General features: G+C 36.1%; 1 protein-coding gene across 1 annotated transcript; it reads right to left on the bottom strand.

The window, feature by feature from the left end:
• Positions 1-1,709: 1,709 nt before the first annotated feature.
• On the bottom strand, positions 1,710-2,452 carry LOC145679739 (histone H2A-like). Its single transcript, XM_081750302.1, has one exon. It carries the CDS (start codon positions 2,289-2,291, stop codon positions 1,917-1,919), a length of 375 nt encoding a protein of 124 aa, XP_081606428.1. The 5' UTR covers positions 2,292-2,452; the 3' UTR covers positions 1,710-1,916.
• Positions 2,453-20,597: the final 18,145 nt, after the last annotated feature.

Genomic DNA, 20,597 nt, shown 5'->3' with positions numbered 1-20,597 from the left:
CTACTCTAACTTCCGTAATGTCCAAGTCTCTGAACCATACAGTCCGATGCTCCATATATAGCCGTGACCAAATTCTTGATTTAAAGTCCAATATTGAGCTTGCTAGGTAAGAGTTATCTTTTCTTGTTTAATGTTTCTTTGGCTATGGCTATTATGGACCGGATCCTTTGGTGCAGAAAGCGTCTCTTATCAAAATACTTCCCACGTACTTGAAATTATCGACCTCTTTAAGTTCACTTCGTTCTACGCTGACCCGTACCGGAGAGTTTTCGTGGGATATTCTCATGACTTTCGACTTTTCGATGCTGATATTCATTCCATATGGTTTTCCAGTGTCAATCATTTCCTGTAGTCCTCCTTTAGTTCTACATTTACCAAAAAAGACCGTTGCTATATATCATGATGAAGACAAATTCTACTTATTTCATCCTTAGACGGGGTCCAAACCGATTTGTTTTCCTTTTTCCTATCAACTTCAGTATGCTTATTTGCATTGGTATAGAATGTAATATTGATTTCTCAAATCTTCAGTAATAATAATGACAAGAATAATAGTAATACTATAGAAGATAAATTCCATATGAGGATAGATTGTATTAAAACCTGTAAAACCGCCCCTAACATTAGGTAAAAGTTACAAAATAGTCTGTATTGGACCGACCACCAGGGCATACCCCCTGTGTACTTCCGTACAACTAGGTAAATGTTAACAAAAGGTTTCCAGTCAAATTTCATGTGGAAAGTAAGGCTACTACTTACAAGAGCCCTAAGAAAAATTGTTTTTAAGTTTTACGTTCCATGCTTATGCTGACTATAAAAGACGTCGATGATGAGAATGAAAGAAATACTGGAATATAGAAAGTGGGAGGAAACAGGAGCCCGAGAAAACCTACACACACACACACACACACAGCGTTTGTAGAGCACAATATCCACTAGGCGGGAGTTTGGATAGATTCAGGGACACGATGTCCAGAGCTGAGCGGGCTACGACTAAAACAAGCATAATGAAAGAACTTAACCTTTTTGAAACAGGGTAAACAATTAAATTCACAAAACTTGATTAATAATAATCAACCAAAATACAAGTTTTGTTTTATCGTATACCTAAAGAGATTCAACGTGGCTTCCATTGCTGATGCGGTACACATCCCATCTGAAGTCTCAGTTATAATACAACGTTTTCAGACGTACGGGGACGACCTGAAGATTTGTTGTATCTTGCTGAAGATCCAGTTTCAATAAAACACTTATGGCACTGATAAATAGTAGGCCTACTAGGAGGATGTTTACCATACTTTGTACGAAAATTACGTTGCACAATTGTCACAGACTTGGATTCTTCAAACCAAAACAGCACGCTAGGGACAAGTAAAGGCAGCCATCTTTGCTGCAACTGCCGCTAGCGCTATTTCTGAACTCAGGTACTACGTGAGACAAACCTTGATGTATTTTGCTACAAAATGACATCAAAGCCATGTCTGTAAGATAAATGAATAAATTAATATGTTTTCATAGTTTTAAAGTCCTTTTTGATACACCCTGTATTTATAATATTTCTATATTATGTTTTAAAAGAAAAGTACTTATTTAAAGAAAATTAATAACAAAATCAAACACTTATTAAATGTTTATTGAATCTTCATAATTTTTCAGTCTCTCGTTATACAAGGAAAAGAAATACAAATTGCCATAAAAATGTCAAAGAAAACTTTTCAACGGTGCTGTTAATCAGCAAATATACATTTACTATTAGGATAGACGTAATTTTCTAAAATCACAATTCAAAACTGTAATATAATACATTATAAATTTGTAGTATTTTTTTTTCCAAAACTCAATTACTAAATAATTTTCAAAGTTTGTAAGCAATAATTCAATATAGTTGAGTCCAGCAGTTTTACTTTTCCAAACTTTTACTTGTTGTCAGCAGCACCTTTCTTTTTGGGAAGAAATACAGAATGAATATGCGGCATCACACCTCCATCGACAATCGTAACTCCTGCAAATAACTTCTTCAATTCTTCATCGTTGTTTACAGCAAGTTGCACATGTCGAGGGGTTATTCTCATTTTCCTCTCCATCATTGCAACATTGCCAGCGAGTTCCAATACTTCCGCGGTCAGGTATTCCATAACAGCAGCCAAATAAATTGATCCGGTCATGCCAACGCGTTCAGCGTAGTTTCCTTCGCGTAGTAATCCATGAATTTTTCGAACAGATAAATGAAGTCCAGCTTTGGCAGCTGTAGTTTTTGGTGTGGCTTTCTTGCCTTTTCCGTGATCTGGCATATTTTATACGTAATTATTTAGTCATAGAATCTATTTGAATTTAACAAATTCTCAAGTTGCTCTTCGTTTCACCTTATAATAGCTTTTGTAGTTTTCGTTTGCGTTTATAACTGTCAAAAGACTGTTCTGCTAATTTAGAAGTAGTAACTATGCAAATATTATTCCAGTATTACAATTACTAATTGAGTATTATTGTTTGTAACAATCAGTTAGTGAGAGTTTACTCAAAGCTATTGTTGAATCTATTGGTACTTTATAATAGGCTTCATAGGACACTGCCAAAAGAAACAAGTTCCAACACGGACGATATTCTTTATTAATCTACCCTTCATTTCCAGAATATGTGAGGAGCTTAGAGGAAAAAAAAGTAGTCGAAATACTTTATGAAGAGAATTCATTTATTGCTAGTTTAAAGTAATGGTAATAATGGTTACGGGGAAATACCGGGGTGGCCTGCATTTTTTTTTCAATTTTTGAGGTTTAAAATGTATATTTCAATGAGCTTGTCCCATGGCACCACTTTTGATTTCTGGAATCGGCCACTTCAAGGTCAAATTAGGAATTTAAAAAAAAATAAAACATGGGATAATTTGGGCAGTGCGGAACAATTACCGACAGCCAATTACCGACACGTACAATGAATAATTGATATATATTATATTCCTGAAAATTCTATTTTGACCATGAAAATTAACGAAAATCCGGGATTTTTAGCAATGCGGGCCAGTGACTGACTTGAACAAAATGGGTCTTATCCGACTCGTATTCACACTTACATGAATAATTGATATGCCATTTTCCCGAAAATTTAATTTTGATCCAGAAAATTAACCAAAATCCAAGATCCAAAATTCCAGATTTTCGTTAGATTTCGGGATCAAAATAGAAGTTTCGGGAAAATGAAATATCAGTTATTTATGCACGTGTGGATACTATTCGAATGACACCGATTTCGTCCCAGTCAATCATTGGTCCGCTTTGCCCAAAGGATCTCACTCTTTATTTTTGAGTCCTAATTTGACCTTCCAGAAATCAAAAGTGGTGCCATTGGACATAGCTGATCGAAATCTACATTTTAAACACAAAACAATCGAAATATACGTGGCCACGGTCACTTCCTTTTAACTGTTGCCAACTTTGCCTCCCGCTCTCCTTCGTCAATCCTTCAAACTTCATGCCAACTCCCTGTTCCTTGATACTCGTTGGTTTGACTTCTTTTGCAATTTCAGATGGATTATTATTATTATTATTATTATTATTATTATTATTATTATTATTATTATTATTATTATTATTATTATTATTATCTCACTAGTTTCTATTTATTTCCAGAAAAACTTCGGTATACCAATCTAATGAAGTATTATATTTTTTAACCAGCTTTGTTCTTAATGGCATCAGAGTTCTTACTCAATAGTTACTCTATATTTGTACGGTAATTAATTTGACACCTCTTTGTTACAACATTAGTAACATTTGCACTTACAAATAATGTAGTTTCTTTTGTCCGAAGCTTACGACGTCCTTACTCGCTCTTGGAGCGACCTGCAGTGTTTCTTTCAGACATGTTTTTTTTTGGGGGGGCAGGCACTGCCCCCTCGGAGCTCTGAGAGTGCCCCGCCCGGAGGAGACTAAAATAGTACGTCTATCATATAATAATAAATAAAACAGTATCAGTAGTGCCCCTTCCGGAATACTAAGTGTATCTCCCTGGAACATTGTTTCTGAAAGAAACACTAGCCACCAGGTTGGGAACACTTGATTTAAAGTATTTTTAAATTCGATTTTCTGTATACATTAGTAAAGAAAAACGTTTTGACTGACTGACCAATGCCTAGGCCAAAACTTGAAATTTTTAACAGGGCATAGGATTTGTGATGTATGGTCCCACTAAGGAATAATTTTTGGAAATTCGGTGGGAAAGGAGAGGATAGAGGGTGGCAACTATTATGGTAAAATGTTCATATCTCGGACTCTCTGAAGGATAGAAATATGAAATGTGGTATATGGATTTCCCATTTAAAATAATTAGACACGTTTCTCATAGCTTATTTTTTCCATTTCCTCTACAAAGGAAGAAAAAAGGTGGGTTACTATTATCATAATAAAATGACCTTACCTTCGAAATATCTCACAATGAGAGGCATGAAATTTGATATTTGGGCGTTTTTATTTAAAATAATAAGGTGCTTGTTTCAGTGTTTTTTACTTAAAATATTTGAGTTCGAAGGGGAAATAATGAGTGGAAAGAACAATGCTGTGGAGATTACAATAATTATAATATGAAGTATATATCTTGGAATATCGTAAGATCTTATTAGAGTAATATAGATAAGCTACAATTGATTTATCCTTCAGAATTTTCCGAAGGAAAGGGGGAAAAGAAAATATGTTAATGAAAGAGATAAAGCAAAGGTTAATAAGAAGGTAACCGAGTACACACACAGTCAAGAACTAATTTCCAAGAACCTCCGAAAACTTGTGAAGAAATTATTGAGGGGAAAATCGAAGGTAGTATGACAAAAGAAATTCCAACCAGTAATCTTGGTAGGGATTTGTATTAAAATTATTGTCAGTTAAAGGGAAATGTTTCATTGAGTTTTAAAGTAGGATTATAGTAGGTATGACAGATATCTTGGGTAAAATAACTGAAGAAAAGGTTAAGAGCCTGACATACTAAAAATAACACAAAATTTACAATTTTTGTTTTGCTTCTTTTTCATGAGTATAAGGAAATAATGAGATGTAACTTACCACAATCATAGACAATATTATTCTACAATGGAAACCAGTTGAGAATATTCCATGAGCATTGCCAGAACGGACTTAAAAAGAATGGAGAGATGAAGCTGGAAGGATAACTGTCATTGTTCCTAGATGTGAAAGTAAATCTTTTTATCCGCACCTTATTCTCTTTCTCGCAAAAATTAGTAAAATATCATCTCTCTATGACTCGAGATATGGCTGCTTAAATGTCTAGAAATTTGAACTTTTTGGCCAATATCTGGAGAACGGTGGCCAGTTGGCCAGTAGATAGTTAATTAGTGGCCATCGGTTACTATTTGATAACAAAATGTTCACCATCCACTTAGGTATTGATCAACACGAATACGATCTCTGTGTGACTTACGGTTCCCGAGATTTGGCTCCTTAAATCTCACGTAATCGGAACTATCTTTTGACAAATATCACGGGACCGGTAAGTCATAGAGAGATGATATCGTCGAACGAACTCCCAAAGGATTGACCTCTTGAATGAAAATGTCAGAAATACTTGTTAATTTTAATTTGAAACTAACATCTCTACAAGCTCCTTGGCAGTTTATACTGGAACAATTTCACTGTGGTCTAAGAAAAACAAAAACTCAATATTGTACCTTTTTACCTTTTAAAATTCGAGACGAGGCAAGAAACACAACACTATAGTGTTACATGTTTCTTATGAAGAAGACACTACAAATTGATAAAATGATGGTACGAAAGCAATGAAGAGCATTTATCTACGCTTAAAGTACGTAAGTCATTACACAATTTACTCCAATAATAAGTATGGTTTAAAGGTTGTTATATCACACTTTTCGTGGACCAATCGTGGCGCGGAACGGTTCTGATAATTTCGAGATGAAATTACGAAAAAAATTACTACATTTTTTAATATAAATTAACAAAACGGAACAATACAATTTCGAGACAAGAGCAAAAGAAATCTTCGAGTATCCAGACGAGACGAGACCTATTTAATTTTGTAACCGAGAGAATAAAACCTTACTTCTTGTTTCGTCCCTTCTCATGGTGAACACTATCTGGACGAAATTGATATCATTCTTGCTTGTAGTGACTACCTGGCAGATGTTGTGCATTTTTTTACATGAATAATAGATTGTTGCATATCAATCTGCAAGCACATCATCAATCTATGCGCTATTATTTGGGAATTAGCCAAGAATAGAACACTATGTTATGAGCATTACGTTATTATTTAGAAATGAAATGAAATCTTTGAGTTGTACGTCCCACGTGTATGCCGGCTGGGTTAAAGCCGACGGTGATGATGAGAATGAATGAAATGGTGGAATGAAGAAAGTGAGAGGAAACGGGAGAATCCACGCACATGGTGTTTGCCTACCACAAAGTTCACTTGGCGTGAGCTGAGATCGAAGCGATGACCCCACACACCAGAGATGAGCACTCCACCACTGAGCCACCGCGATCTCCGTTATTCTTTAGGACATAATTTCTGATGTGAAAGAATTCTTGAAATTTCCATACTCTTAAGCTAAACGAAAATAGATTTGATGAATATTTCTTTTACCTGAATTTATTAGACTTCCAAACTATGATATATATATAACTATCGGAAGTCGGTCTTTCTGTTAACAAGTATTAGACCAAAACCGGTAAGAGATATCGAGAAAAGTTTTCCGGAATCGATTTAGCGCCCTACGAAAAGGTTCCATCTCCTCCGTCAATCCTCTATATAAATCGGAAGTGATAGAAATCGACCACTTACGGGCCAATAATAAAAGAACTATAATAGCTAGCTACAAGGGGCTTTATCGAATTGATTCAACGTCTGTAGAAAATATACCTTCTCCACCCCTATATCTCTATTAAAACTGGAACTGGTAGATATTTATCACTATTTCCGGTTTCAATATTGATTTTCATAAAGGAAAAACTGTAAGATATATAGAGTAGCAGTTTTCTGGAATCCATTCAGCACCCCAAGAATAGGTTCCGTCTTCTCCAACAACCTTTTATTTAAAATGTAAGTGGTGGAAAACGATCAGAACGGTTTCAACATTAATGGCCATAAATCAAAGGTGAAAATAGCTAGCGACGAGAGAATTTCGGAATCGATTAACGTCAAGAAAATTTAACACTCTACTTCTATCTCATAACACCAAAAGTAGTAGAAATTTACTATGTCCGTCTTCAATATTGGTTTATATAGAGCAAAAACTATCAGAGATATCGAGAAGTTTTCACGAATTCATACAGCGTCTCAAGAATAGGTCCCCTTTTTTCAGTTTTTAACTTTGTATTCAAACCAGATATGGTAGAAATCAACAGTTTTCGGTTTTAACGTTGATGGGCATAAAACTAAATTGGTAGTAGGTCCGTCAGTTTTCGAAAATCGACTGATTATCTCAAGAAAAATACCATCTTCACCTTTATCTCTCTACTGAAACCGGAAATGGTAAAACAATTTAACTCTTCCGGTTTCATTATTGATCTCCATAACTCCATAGAGCTCGCTTGGGGCTATATGGATAGCATACGCGTCTTCGACGCGGGAGACCCGGATTCGATTCCCGGCAGGAGCTCATCTGGTTCGGATTCCACGTTAAGGTGTAGGTCCACGTCTCATGCAGCTTCGCTGTTGAACGGGAAGCTAAACTGAAATCAAACCAAAAGCAAATCCATAGCTTTATAGAGTAAAATCGATGTGATATCAATAAGCTTTTTCTTTCAGGTCGCTATCGATCACAATAAGGTTAATTTTCTTTGATTTCTATGTAAACTTTTGTGAGTTGATGCGACAAATAAGCAAGTTTACTCCACACTATACAGTTTGAAACTACTTTTCTAAGATGAACACTTCCTTCACTTGAAAGTAACATAAACAGATTTTCTGAAACTTTCGTACGTCGATGGCTTCAAATGACTCTGCAAGTAACTATTCGCGGAAATGTTTACGTAGAATGAATGAAATATTTACGATATATGAAGAAAGGAAAAAAACAGACTTTGCTCTTATTTAATGTCAATCTGCATTCCATCGATTTCTCTGTCTCCGAGGACAATCTGAAATTTATGCACGTGATCTTGCGGGAGGCAGAGAATGAAACCTAATCTGTTGTTCTGCGCTGTTGCAAAATAAAGATGATAATTTAAGCAGCCTTTAAATAGTAGAAAATTAGCTTTCTATTAGCGCGCTCTAGTATTATCCTACCAAGAAAAAGTAAAACTGAACATATAGTATTTATACTAACAAACATTTGGACAAATTTCGAAATGTTTAAAATAAATAGTTTTTATAATATTTTGGAATGAAATATGCCAAGTTATTATATAAAGAAATCCCATTGCACTCCGAGTATTGGACACAGACTTAATACTGCAACACTTTTTTACTTCATTCTCCTCTTTCACCTCATTCCCTAAATTACTCTACTTGCTATATCTGTTCTTTCTCCTTTGAGTTCTATTGCGTCATACAGAGTAATGGTCAATAGGACATAACTGAGCAGAATTACCAAATAAACATACTCGATAGTGATCTCCAGTTATTTGCAAAAGTTCTATTAATACTACTACTACTACTACTACTACTACTACTACTACTACTACTAATCTTTCAGTTTTAACTCCCACGATTATGCTGTGCCGTGGTGAATAAAGGAGACGACGATGATGAAAAACGGATGAATTGGTGAAATGAAGGAAGTGGGAGGAAACAGGAGAACCCGAGAAAGCCCACTCACACAGTAGTTATAACAATAATAGTAACTGAAGATGAGTTTGCTGTCTTAATACTATATGCATGTATTCGGAGATGTTGTTGGTTAGATAGGTAAATATTGAATGGGAAAAAACTGAGCAACCCATTGCATGAGCTAACTGACTAGCTCCCAAACCTCGGCGGAAGAGATATGGAAGTTACCTAGTAACAATCCTGGTGACAGAAAGGATACCGCTATCCGGACCTTAATAGAGACTCTTACAAATAACACTTACTCCATTAATCTCGACGGGTGGCAATGGGTAGGAGAAAAGAGGAGAGGAAGTTTTGCAGAAGGTCGTAAATCACTGCTCGATTTAACTCCTCGACCTCATCAGAGAACGGACAGTCACCTGCTCAATACGAGGTCACGTGATGTCATGTGAAAGAGGCAGGCAGAAAACGTCCTCCCTGAAGGAAGGCCGGAGATGCTATTAATCACGTGGGATACCATCAAGTAGAAAGAGGCACCTCTACTTCAGACACACCAACACCTACACAGAGAGTACTTGTTGCTGTTTCCTCTTCTCTCTTCTGCTTTCGCTCTCGTTGTCCTTTTGTGTTATGTGTCTGGACTGAGAATCGCACCTCTATTCTGGAAATAGCTGTCTCGTCGTTTCAATGCAGCCTCTATTTCAACTCAGTTACAGAGGTTTTGTGGCTAGAATGTCAAACGAGAAACCGTTTCAACATTCAATTTTAGGAATGGAAATATATCTCTATACATAAACCTTACCAAAACACAGGTAACGAAATACAAGGGAGAAACCAAAAACACTTCGGTATACAATAAGAAATTTCTGATTCCATTGAGTCATTACCCGTTGCATAAAACAAAATTAAAAAAACATGAATTATATAGTCTACGGGATTCTAGGTAGGAGTTTTGAGACGCCAATACGTTCAACGACGAGAGAAAGTGCTGCTTACTGTCTGTCTATATATACAGCTATTATTGAGCCTGCCATATTTTTTACATGAAAATACGGGATACCTTCGATCTCCCCTCTCCTCCAAACTTTCCAACTCAATCCAATGATCTGTAGCTTTGGTTGTGAACAACAGTATAATACGCGAAAGTTCCCTCAGCTGCAACTATTTCTCTCTTCGTTCCCTGCAATTAATTGTACGAAGTGAAGATATTAACAATCCAACTACAAAAGAATCGCCTAAAAAAACTCAAGATGACATCTTACAAAATTGCTTTACTGGAAAACAATATGCAAATAATCTCGTTTTATTTAAATCAGTGATACAATACCCTCAATTTTCTTCGAGCGTTTACCAGTATTTATTTACATGGTTATATTTGCCAAAATTACGTGTGAGATTTTAATCTGGTGAAAACTTGGCGAATTTTTCTCCTTGTGTCGTGTGTAATTGTCAGGGCCGGATTTACATATTTCTAAGCTCCAGACCAAATCACAATTCTGTGCCCCTACACTGTAAAAAGTCGTTGTGTTATTTCAACGACATGCCTATGTGTTAACACGATGGTGTTAAAATATAACACAAACAGGTTGTTAGAACAACTCACTCTCCATTTGGAGTTGAAATGACACACAGCCTGTGTGCTAAATTAGCACAGTGTAGAATCATTAGTGTTGTTTTTCGCATGATTGTCAAATATGTTGGGCAGCTACAGACAAACACAGGAGAAAGAAATACTTAAACAAATCCAGGTATACGCAAAATTTCAACATGCAAACCGCGCAATGCGTTTTCAATTGTTTTACATAATGTTTCTGAAGAAATATGTCAACAGCGAGAAACAACATCGTATTACTGTGTCACTTCTACACTGCACTAGAGCTGACCAGTCACCACCGGAGACTATGCTTCAAAAAGGGCGGAAAACAAGTAGAATCATGATTGGGAGGCAAACAAGGATATAGGTAAGACTTTCATATCATTCTTGAACAAGGTGTTGGTGAAGGTTGTGTTTCGCACCATCAAGAAATACTTCACAATAAATGTTAGGGAGGACGACAAAAAATTTTATGAAGATTTTCTATATGAAGTATTCTGTAGTTCGCTATTCTTATTTTAAAAGCAGAATCTTCGGTAAGCGTAAGCATGTATACCACATGGTTTTCCAACACAGAAAAATGGATACATCAACACCACACACGAAGTTATTTCAACACCGAAATAGGTGTCGTAGTAACACAGAAGTGGAGTCGAACTAACACCAAAAACGGTGTTAATCTGGTGGTCTAACTTTGAATTTTAACACAAGGAGTGTTGAATTAACACCAAACCGGTGTTACTTATACGGCTTTGACCTTGAATTATGACACAAATTGTGTGTTGAAATAATAAGAAAATGATGTTAAAGTAACACAGGGACTGTGTTATATTGATACTTGACATGGTATAATATTAACACAAAATAATTAACACACTACACATTGTGTTACTTTCTTTGTGTTGGTGCAACACCACCACAAGTAACACTCAACACTTTTCTCCACACTACCAACCCTGACATGGTGCCGAATCAACACCGAAAATACTAACACAGATCCAAGTTTAACACCGCTCAACACTGGTTGTGTGTTAAAGACGTAACATATCCCCTGTGTCAAACACCAACACCGCGGGCTTTGTGTTGAACTAACACCGCATAGTGGTAGTCACGCTGGAACCACTGCCCTGTGAATTGTGAAGTGAATTGTGACACGCCTGATGCCGAGTTCAGGGTCTGCCCTCATCAGCATTCCTAGGGGGAAGGAAGGGTCGTATGTAAAATAATAATAATAATGACGTTTTTAACGCATAATAATAATAATAATAATAATAATAATAATAATAATAATAATAATAATAATAATAATAATAATAATGCTAGTCTCCGTGCACACATATTATAGATTTTACTAATAATCTAGTTGTCAACAGTAATTAGTATAGAAATTGCTATGTTAGTAATTTGTTTATATGTATCATGTATTTGTATTTATATTCTGTACTTATCATGTTAGAATGTTAGTGTAGCAAGATAGTAAGCAAAAATATACCTATCAAGTATATATCTTCCTTCAAAGTTCAGTGTCCGGAATCGCCCTTCCAAATTTGCAAATCAAAGATTTTGTCAACTTCCGGAAAATTATTTTTTATTTTTTAACATGCCATTCCAGGAAAACTATTTCAGTTGTATATGCATACCAACATATCATTAAATAATATGACGAAGTATTGGATATTTCCGTTTAGCGGGGTAGTAGTAAAAGAAAGAAACATCAGAACTGTCCAGATTCCCCCAAACGTAGCCTATATGTCAAAAGGACTCTGCATAAGGCGCTTAGAGTCTAGAGTCCGATCAGCTGACAATTTTAAGCTGAAGTACATATTCAAGACAGTAATTCCCATAAACAGTGTTACAGGTATTGGTATTAAAATTACATAGATACCGCAGAAGATGTTATTTACTTTTTCAGAACTAATGATTTTGGCATTGCACCAGTATTTAAAACAAAATATTCGAGGAATTCTTTGTAGTTTTGCAAAAGATTTTCCTCTAACCGTAGGAAATGAAACCTTATAGATAAGGCCGTAACTTGTAGGGGCAGGGAGGGCAACTTCCCTCAAAGAAAAGTTCCCCGCCATTCGGGGGGGGGGGCATTTTAAGACAAAATTTTCTTACTCCATGTATGATATGATCATGAACTTATAAATGAAGCATCAAACAGGTTCACTATCTTATATATAAAAGAGAACGCACAAATCCTTTGTTCCCTCATCACGCTAATACGGCTGAACCAATTTCTTTCATTTTTGGGGGGTTATTAGGATTTGGACCCTAGATGGTTTTTATCATATCACTTTAATTTTTAATTACCAGTGTCTTCAGATAATTGACCATTCAAGTGTCCATAACGTACAAATCCTTTGTTAGTTCATCATAGGTAAAAATAAACGTATTTATATGCAACCCGCATGACCGTGTCACTCGGCGGGTTAATATAAATGACAGGCGATATAATGTTAACATTTACTGCAATCTACTATGGTTTTTATCATATCACTTGAAAGCGAAAAAGTAAAAATTATCTAAGTAACAAAGTTTATTGCGTTCCGGGGTGACCGCAGCGAAGCGGGGCGGGTTAACATAAATGACAGGCGATATAATGTTAACATTTACTGCAATCTTCTATGGTTTTTATCATATCACTTGAAAGCGAAAAAGTAAAAATTATCTAAGTAACAAAGTTTATTGCGTTCCGGGGTGACCGCAGCGAAGCGGGGTGAACGCTGCTAGTATTACATAAACAAAACAGCACACAAAATGTAAATAAAACAAAAACGAATCGTGCCCATTTCAGTAAAAAAAAAATGTCTCTACTAGGGACTCTAGAAATAATATAATATATGGCTTTGAGATTTGTCAATATTGTTCCCTTAGTTAGTCATGTGTGGAACGGGCCCACAGGATCCAGGGGTTCACAAAGAGTAAGAGAAAGATGGAAAGAAGGGGCCCAAGAATTAGAAAAACAACTTTTCCTAGAGGGCCCCAATACGCGTATTAATGCTTCCCCCCGAGAAAAAATCTAAGTTACGGCCAGTGACGACGCCAGCTTTAAGTTCTTAGGGGCAAAGGAGGGACAGATACATTTTCGGGGGGGGGGGGCAGCTATTTGTACCAAAAATGACATATTAATTATGTTTGACTTATTTTACATTACGTTATGTATTTCGTTGCTGTTTTCATATTAGACCTATATGATTATATATTAAAATTATTTCAAGTAAAATTTGTAACTAACAAATAAGTAACGTATGAACATGAAATATTTTTCAATGAAACTTGTAAAGCCTAAACAAATTGAATTACTTTCGCATATGCTACAAGTAACACATTCGTCTAGTACTATATGCTACGTATCTCTCTCTCTCTATATATATATATATATATATATATATATATATATATATATATATATATAGAGAGAGAGAGAGAGAGAGAGAGAGAGAGAGAGAGAATTTACGAGGAGCTGCTGAAAATGTCCTAGTCCAATCGAGAAGGAGTGTATGTACTAGGTAGAAAAATGAAACCGTAGTTTAGAAAAACATATCTCTGTATGTACAAATACAAATTTTCATATTAATAATGACATTCTTATTCTTTCTCAGGCCTCTGAAGTGATTATGTGTGCCCAAACAGATAATTTCACAAACATCCAGATCCTAACTATTATAACATGTTTGTTTCACCAAGGAAAGTCATCGAAGTAAATTAATTAGGAAATCAGTGAAACACCATGGGACTGTCCTCCGTTATACAGTGGTGAAGAATTAAGTGCCTTAGCATAAACGTGACGATTTCTCAAGAAATTTTGCTTTACATCCAGGATGATTAAAAGCAATGACTCTTCCCGAAATCATGGATGCAATTTGTGACATTATTCTTGGAAATTGCAGCATTTCAGCCAGTGGTGGATATAGATCGGGGCCGGAGGGCCTAGCAAAACTTGTGTCAGAGATTCTGGGTATTTCTTTGGAACTCGTCTGTAACATAATTCAGAATGGCTTGGGTATGAGTAAGTTCTCGCCATAATGGATTCCCAAAATATCTGTCAGGAGAATAAAAGAGTGACGGCATTAAGAGAAGTCTTCTTCCAATTTGACCGTAATGCTGATCAATTTCGCTTACGAATAGTAACCATAGATGAAATATGGTTGTACCACTATGATCCTGAATCGAAACAACAGTCAATGGAGTAGTAGCACTCATTTCTCCATCGCCCCAAGAAGTTCAAGGCACAGAAGTAGGTTAAGAAACTGTTTGCAACATTCTTCTGGGATAAGTATGGAATCTTACTCATAGACTACCTCCGCAATGGTCAGATATTTAATCCAGAATCTCTACATTAGTTACAAAACTGAAAGAAAAATTCAAAGTTCAACGCCGCGGAAAATGAAAAGAAAGAAATCCTGTTCCTTCAGGAGAATACACCTGTCCATCAAGCCCCTGCGAACACAACTGACATTGCATAATCTAGGATCTCAATGTCTAGATCATCATTCTTATTTCGCAGATTTAGCTCCGTCTAACTATTACGTGTACTTATTTCCCAAACTTAAATAACACGTGAAAGGATGCCATTTTAGATCTGATAGGGTTAGTGCTACGAACAGTGGTGCGAGGAAATCTTCAGATTTTTTAACTTTTCTGCGAAAACTGGAGCACTGCACAAGGTAGTATATTGACTCTCGGGGGAAGTGTAGAAGAAGTAAAACTTCACCATTCCACGTGCACTCCTCCTGGGTTGGGCTACGAATTTTCAGCAGTTCCTAGTCAATATGGTAGACATCACGTCAGTACTTTCAAACAAAATAAGTAAGGGAGCACTAGTATAAACCAATTACTAACTAAAGATCAGCACTCTGACAATACGTTTTATTGGGAATCAATTTAATTCCATAAATTTATTATTATCATTTGCAGGAAGGGAAAACACAACTCCTTTTATCCTCTTCAAAAAATTAAGCCCTGGTAGTTGCAAAGTAAGCTGTTATAAGCACATCCTCTGAATATTGAAAGCCGAGAATAATGTTTCAGAAAAAAGAAGTAGGGCCAATAGAACCTTGAAATAAAACAAAATATGAAACTGAAAACTTCAAACCTGGATAAATGCAAACAAGTTACGTAACTGGTTTTACCTTTCTTTTGTTTCCAATCGAAGTTGATCCAATAAGAAGAAAACAAGTCGACCAAATCTACTATTGTTCGCTAGGCACAATAATTAAAAATCATAAGAAAGAAGTATAACTAAAATTTACCTCAAAAGGCGCTAAATTAGAAAACAGAAATATGCGTGCATACCCAGACGCTCAAAAAGAAAGCTTGAGGACTAATCTGCCACATAGTAAATGCATGGAAAGTAGACTACAATTTGTCAATGAGATTGGTTATGATACTGATATAAAATACTACATGTAGAATGTTTAAAGATTGTAGGAGTCTGGGGGGGGGGCAGTCTAGGTAGTAGTCAGAGGGGCAGAAGTAGCTACTAGGGGGGCGCACGCCCCCCTTTGCCCCCCTCTGGCGTCGTCACTGGTTACGGCGCTGCCTATAGAAATGCTTACATTACAAAAATAGTAAACTTTAATCATCAGGTGTCATGGTAAAGTTATGTCATTTCTGGCAAAAGAAGAAAGTGGAAAATACGAATAAACTGAGATTGGCAATGCCAGCCATCTATCGTCATTCGTATGAACCATTTGAAGGGAACCATCTGCACGACTAACAGCGTAGTTTTGGAAAGAAAATGTAGGGAGTCTTTCTAACACTTTTCTGTTTCACTTCTTATCGAGATTGTCATGGATGCTTATCGTCAATAGTATTGAAACAATATTTTATATATAGGAATACATATTATTGAAATGTTGCCTGAAAAAATCGGTGCTAGCCAGGGGTAAAAATGGATCTGAAAAGGTAGGGAGACGGATGACATCACACCGTTACTCGTGCCTCTCTTTGCCCATTGTATTTTTTTTTAGAAAGTGGACACCGTATATATATATATTTAAATGTTGTAACGGCGTTCCCACTCACTTTTACTACTGGTTCTAAGAAATTCAATGGGAAACAGTGTACATTTTTGTTTTTTTTTTCAACTTTGACTCACTTTTTATTATTTTTACAGTTTCTGTTTATTTATTTATACATATTTCTGGGTATTGCTGGTATCTATGTCCTTAAGCTCGTCATTTATGAGAGATGACATCCCTCGGTGAACACATTATTTGGGGTAGGGAAAGAAGAAAGGGATGAGAAAGGAGGTATCGGCCTGGAACCTGTATGTTAGTAGGTACCCACTCGTCATTTGCTTGGTGCGGATGAGAAAATCTCAGGAAAAGCCTCACTCAGTTTGGCTGACCTGAAAAAGCTGTTAGATACACTATTTCGACCGACTGTTGTTTCTGTTCAACTACGGTTGAAATATTTGGTTATCGGATAACATATGAGTTTCATTAAAGAAAAAAAAAATCTACCATTAACACTCACTATAAATGAAATGAAATGGAATATTCGAGTTTAACGTCCTATGATTATGCCTGTTAGGCTAAGGGAGACTATGATTAAGGCAAATAATACATAATGGAAGAATTGGTGGAATGAGAAAGTGGAAGGAAACGGGAGTACCACGAGAAAACCCACGAGCACATGTTGTCCACCACAAACTTACTGTATTACAACACAATAAAGCTCTATTTTGTGGCTATCGCCGCAATGCATTTACGGTACACGCTTTTCTGGAGTTAGTTGTTAGCTATCATAACTAACGCTTGAGAATTCCTTCGCGTTCCCGCCCGTATCTCTATTTCTGAGAATATATTTAGAACTTTTGATTTGAATCATTACCCACTCTATTCTTCCAAGGGGTTTTACATGTGAAACAGAAGAAACCCTTTTTTCTTTTTTTTTTCAAATATTATTTTTCGCTACAACGATCCAAGCTAAGGAAGATATTAAAAGCCGAATTCGTCGAATATTAATCTCAGTAGTACAAACGTAGTACAAACGAATGACCTAGTCGACAATCCAAGAAGCCCCCCCCCCCCCGAATGTCATCCCCTCTTACTCGCAAACTATCAGGGTAGAAATAAAACTTTTTTCGGTACAAAGGATTTGCTTTCGAATGGTGTATTTCAATTTGTTGTGCTATGATACGGGGGAACTATCTTGGCGCCAAGATAGCCCCCCAAATGTCGTCCCCTCTTTCTCGAAAATTATCAGGGTACAAACAAAACTTTTTTCGGTACAAACGGTACAAACAATTTGTTTTCGAATGGTAAATTTCAATTTTTGTGCTGTGATACGGGAGTCTATCTCGGCGCCAAGATAGCCCGTCAAATATCGTCCCCCCTTTTTCGAAACCTATCAGGGTACAAACAAAACTTTTTTCGGTACAAACGGTACAAACGATTTGCTTTCGAATTGTGTATTTCAGTTTTTAGTGTTGTAAATAAACAATAAAAAATAAACAAGGAGAAAAATAATCGTAAATAAATTACATGGAAATGGAAACTGCGAAAATAAATTGCAGTCATATATATAAGTGTATTCAATTGTTTGATTCCCTTACATCATGGCTAAAATTGGTGGCGACCCATCAAGTTGTTCTTAAGAATTTTTTTGTCTCCTTAATGGACGCACAAACACTCTGGCAAATAGCTTGTGTTGATAAACCAAACATCTTAAAATTGATCCTATATGAAAACCACACCAGCTATTAAAATGTAACTAATTCCTATTCGTATTCATTTTTTTTTATTTATGACACTAGCAAGATAGCAATACAAAATGTGAATTGACGAGATATAACAAAGAATTATCATTAATTTTTGAAATTTTAAGTTTATTTAACTGTAGAAGGGCTACGTTTGAAGATGGGACATGCACCAATCGATATAAAGCGTGGAAGTGAACGAAATTACATGATTGAGTGTAAATTTTGATGAGTTATTCTAAAGAATTAAGAAAAAAAAAATAAATCTAAGATCAAATATACCAATTTAAACACTCAGGTTTGTGACGACAACTAATCTTCCCAGCAGCAATAGTTGAAGTGTGTGTGTGAGAGAGAGAAAAGACAATTGTCGTTTGTTGCTTTTTCCATGTATACTTACGGAGATTTTTCTTCTTCGCACTGAAAACAATTGAAAATTAGAAAAAGAACTTGATTTTATGTGTTTAGTAGTACCAAAATTGATTATTTTCATCCATCCTAGTAAGTGCATCACTAAACATAATCTTTTGGGTGAGCTATCCGGTAAGTAAAAGAATTTATTTGACAATATGGTGGTGATAATGATACTCTTACGAAATTTATTTTTTCCTAAAAGTGTATATCTCATTCACCTATGTTGTACAAATGGAAATCTCAGAGTTGGGAGTTACAAAAAATATACATATCTATAGTAATAAAGCTAGGCGCATGAAGTATTCAATTCTAGCTTCATAATTTAAGTTCTATTATTTTATTTATTTATTTAGCAATATGCCTGGTAACACATTTATTTCTCAATTCGTAAGACACCCTCCGATAATGACTATGTAGGCCTATCGTCAAATATTTGCTCTGAAATGCTTAACCGGTAGTTGGGAACCAGGCCGGTAGCCTGCGCAAAAATGTAGGGGGGGGGGGCGATACAACCACATTATAGTTCATTTGCAAGCCTACGGTGAAAATTTTAGGGGCCGGTAAAAATTTAGGGGGGCCCGAACTCCCATATCCCCTTGGATAGGGCCTGTTGGAAACCCTACTACACCCGCTCAACCCTACATCATGTAAGTTTGGACGCATTGCCCTCATTTTCTAGTGTCCGAACTTTCATGAACAGCAGTATACACAGAGAAAAATACAGAGAAAAATTCTTCGGACAGCTGTATATTGTACAAATATACGGTATCGTCGTGCTTACTATAGGGTCAGTCCATATATAATCACCGAAATTAGAAAAAAATCCCCAGTCGACCATCAGGGATTTTGATGAAATTTGACACACAGGTACCTACGTCCCTCGTAAGAAAGCCTGTAATTTTTTACTCTCCTGTCTCTACCAGTTCCAAGAAATTAACTTCGAAGCGAGGCAGTCCGCATCATGACTTACCGAACCCGCTGATTGTTTAAGTTTTTAATGAGCAAGAACTCTGTTACTAATTATGTTACATAGGTCAAAACTTTTCTGCTATAAATATATGCATCGCTGTAATGAAGTAATATATTGAAAGTGGCATGATCATTTTATGTTCGGATATATAAACTATCAAATTCAGCAATTTTTCACATTACCGTTTATAAAGTTCATTTTTCAACATGTCACAGATTTCTTACATAAAACAACAAATGCCTGTGTTTGTGTGCAGTACATTACAGAGTAGTGAACTATATGCACCAGTAATGCAGAGCTGTTTACACTATATTTACAGGATTTATGGAAGGTTAAAGCTGGTATCATTGCAAGGAAACAAATTTTTTGCTTATTTTCAGAGCTCTATTTAACTATGTTGACAGTTCAATATGAGTGTGATATTTTGAATGAATATTGCTCTTATGTAACTAATAACTTGTGTGAATTTCAAAACCCTGATGTATTTTCTTCCATTTGAAACCATCGCCTTTGTCAATAGGTGTCGGTAGTCTTTCAGGTTTAGAACGGATATGGAGAATGGAAGTAATTTTACTTCAGGAGTCCCTCTCCACTCTGGATGAGGACAAAATCAATGAGCTTCGTGTTAAGCTCGTGCCAGGAAAGAAGTTTTGCTAAACTTGTGTTAGATGTGCCAGTTCCAGAAACAGCAGTGATAATGATGATTAGTATGATCCTAGCTACACACCACACACTGTTCACCAGGAGCAACTAAACGTGTCTCTCAAATTTCTAGGCTGCTCACCACTGAAGAATGTAAGTAAGAGAGACAGACAAGGATACACTAAGAGAAAGGTGAAGCAGATAACAAATGTCGTACAGGAGAAGATGTTCTTGGAATACCGAGCACTACGGGTCTCTACTAAAAAGGCATGTGACAGGTATGCTAATTTCTCTATGCTTATACAGCAGCTTGTAGAAAAGTATCACAAAACATTTTCCTATAAACAGAAAGTCCAAATCTTAAGAATTGTTCCTGCAGCTTGGAGTACCAGAAAAACTGCGTAGAGTTTTAGGGCCTCAGATTACTTAGTACGAAGAGCAAAGAAGTTAAGATGAGAAAGGAATCCTATCACTTCAAGGACAGAAGCCTCGCAAAATAATTCCCCAGGTAACAGTGAATGACGTAGTTTCATTTATGA

The sequence above is a fragment of the Thermobia domestica genome, chromosome 2, assembly GCF_964235325.1.
Source record: "Thermobia domestica chromosome 2, izTheDome1.hap1.1, whole genome shotgun sequence".
Classification (NCBI taxonomy): Eukaryota; Metazoa; Arthropoda; class Insecta; order Zygentoma; family Lepismatidae; genus Thermobia; species Thermobia domestica.
The sequence above is the reverse complement of the archived record's forward strand: the minus strand, read 5'-3'. Positions and strand labels throughout refer to the sequence as shown.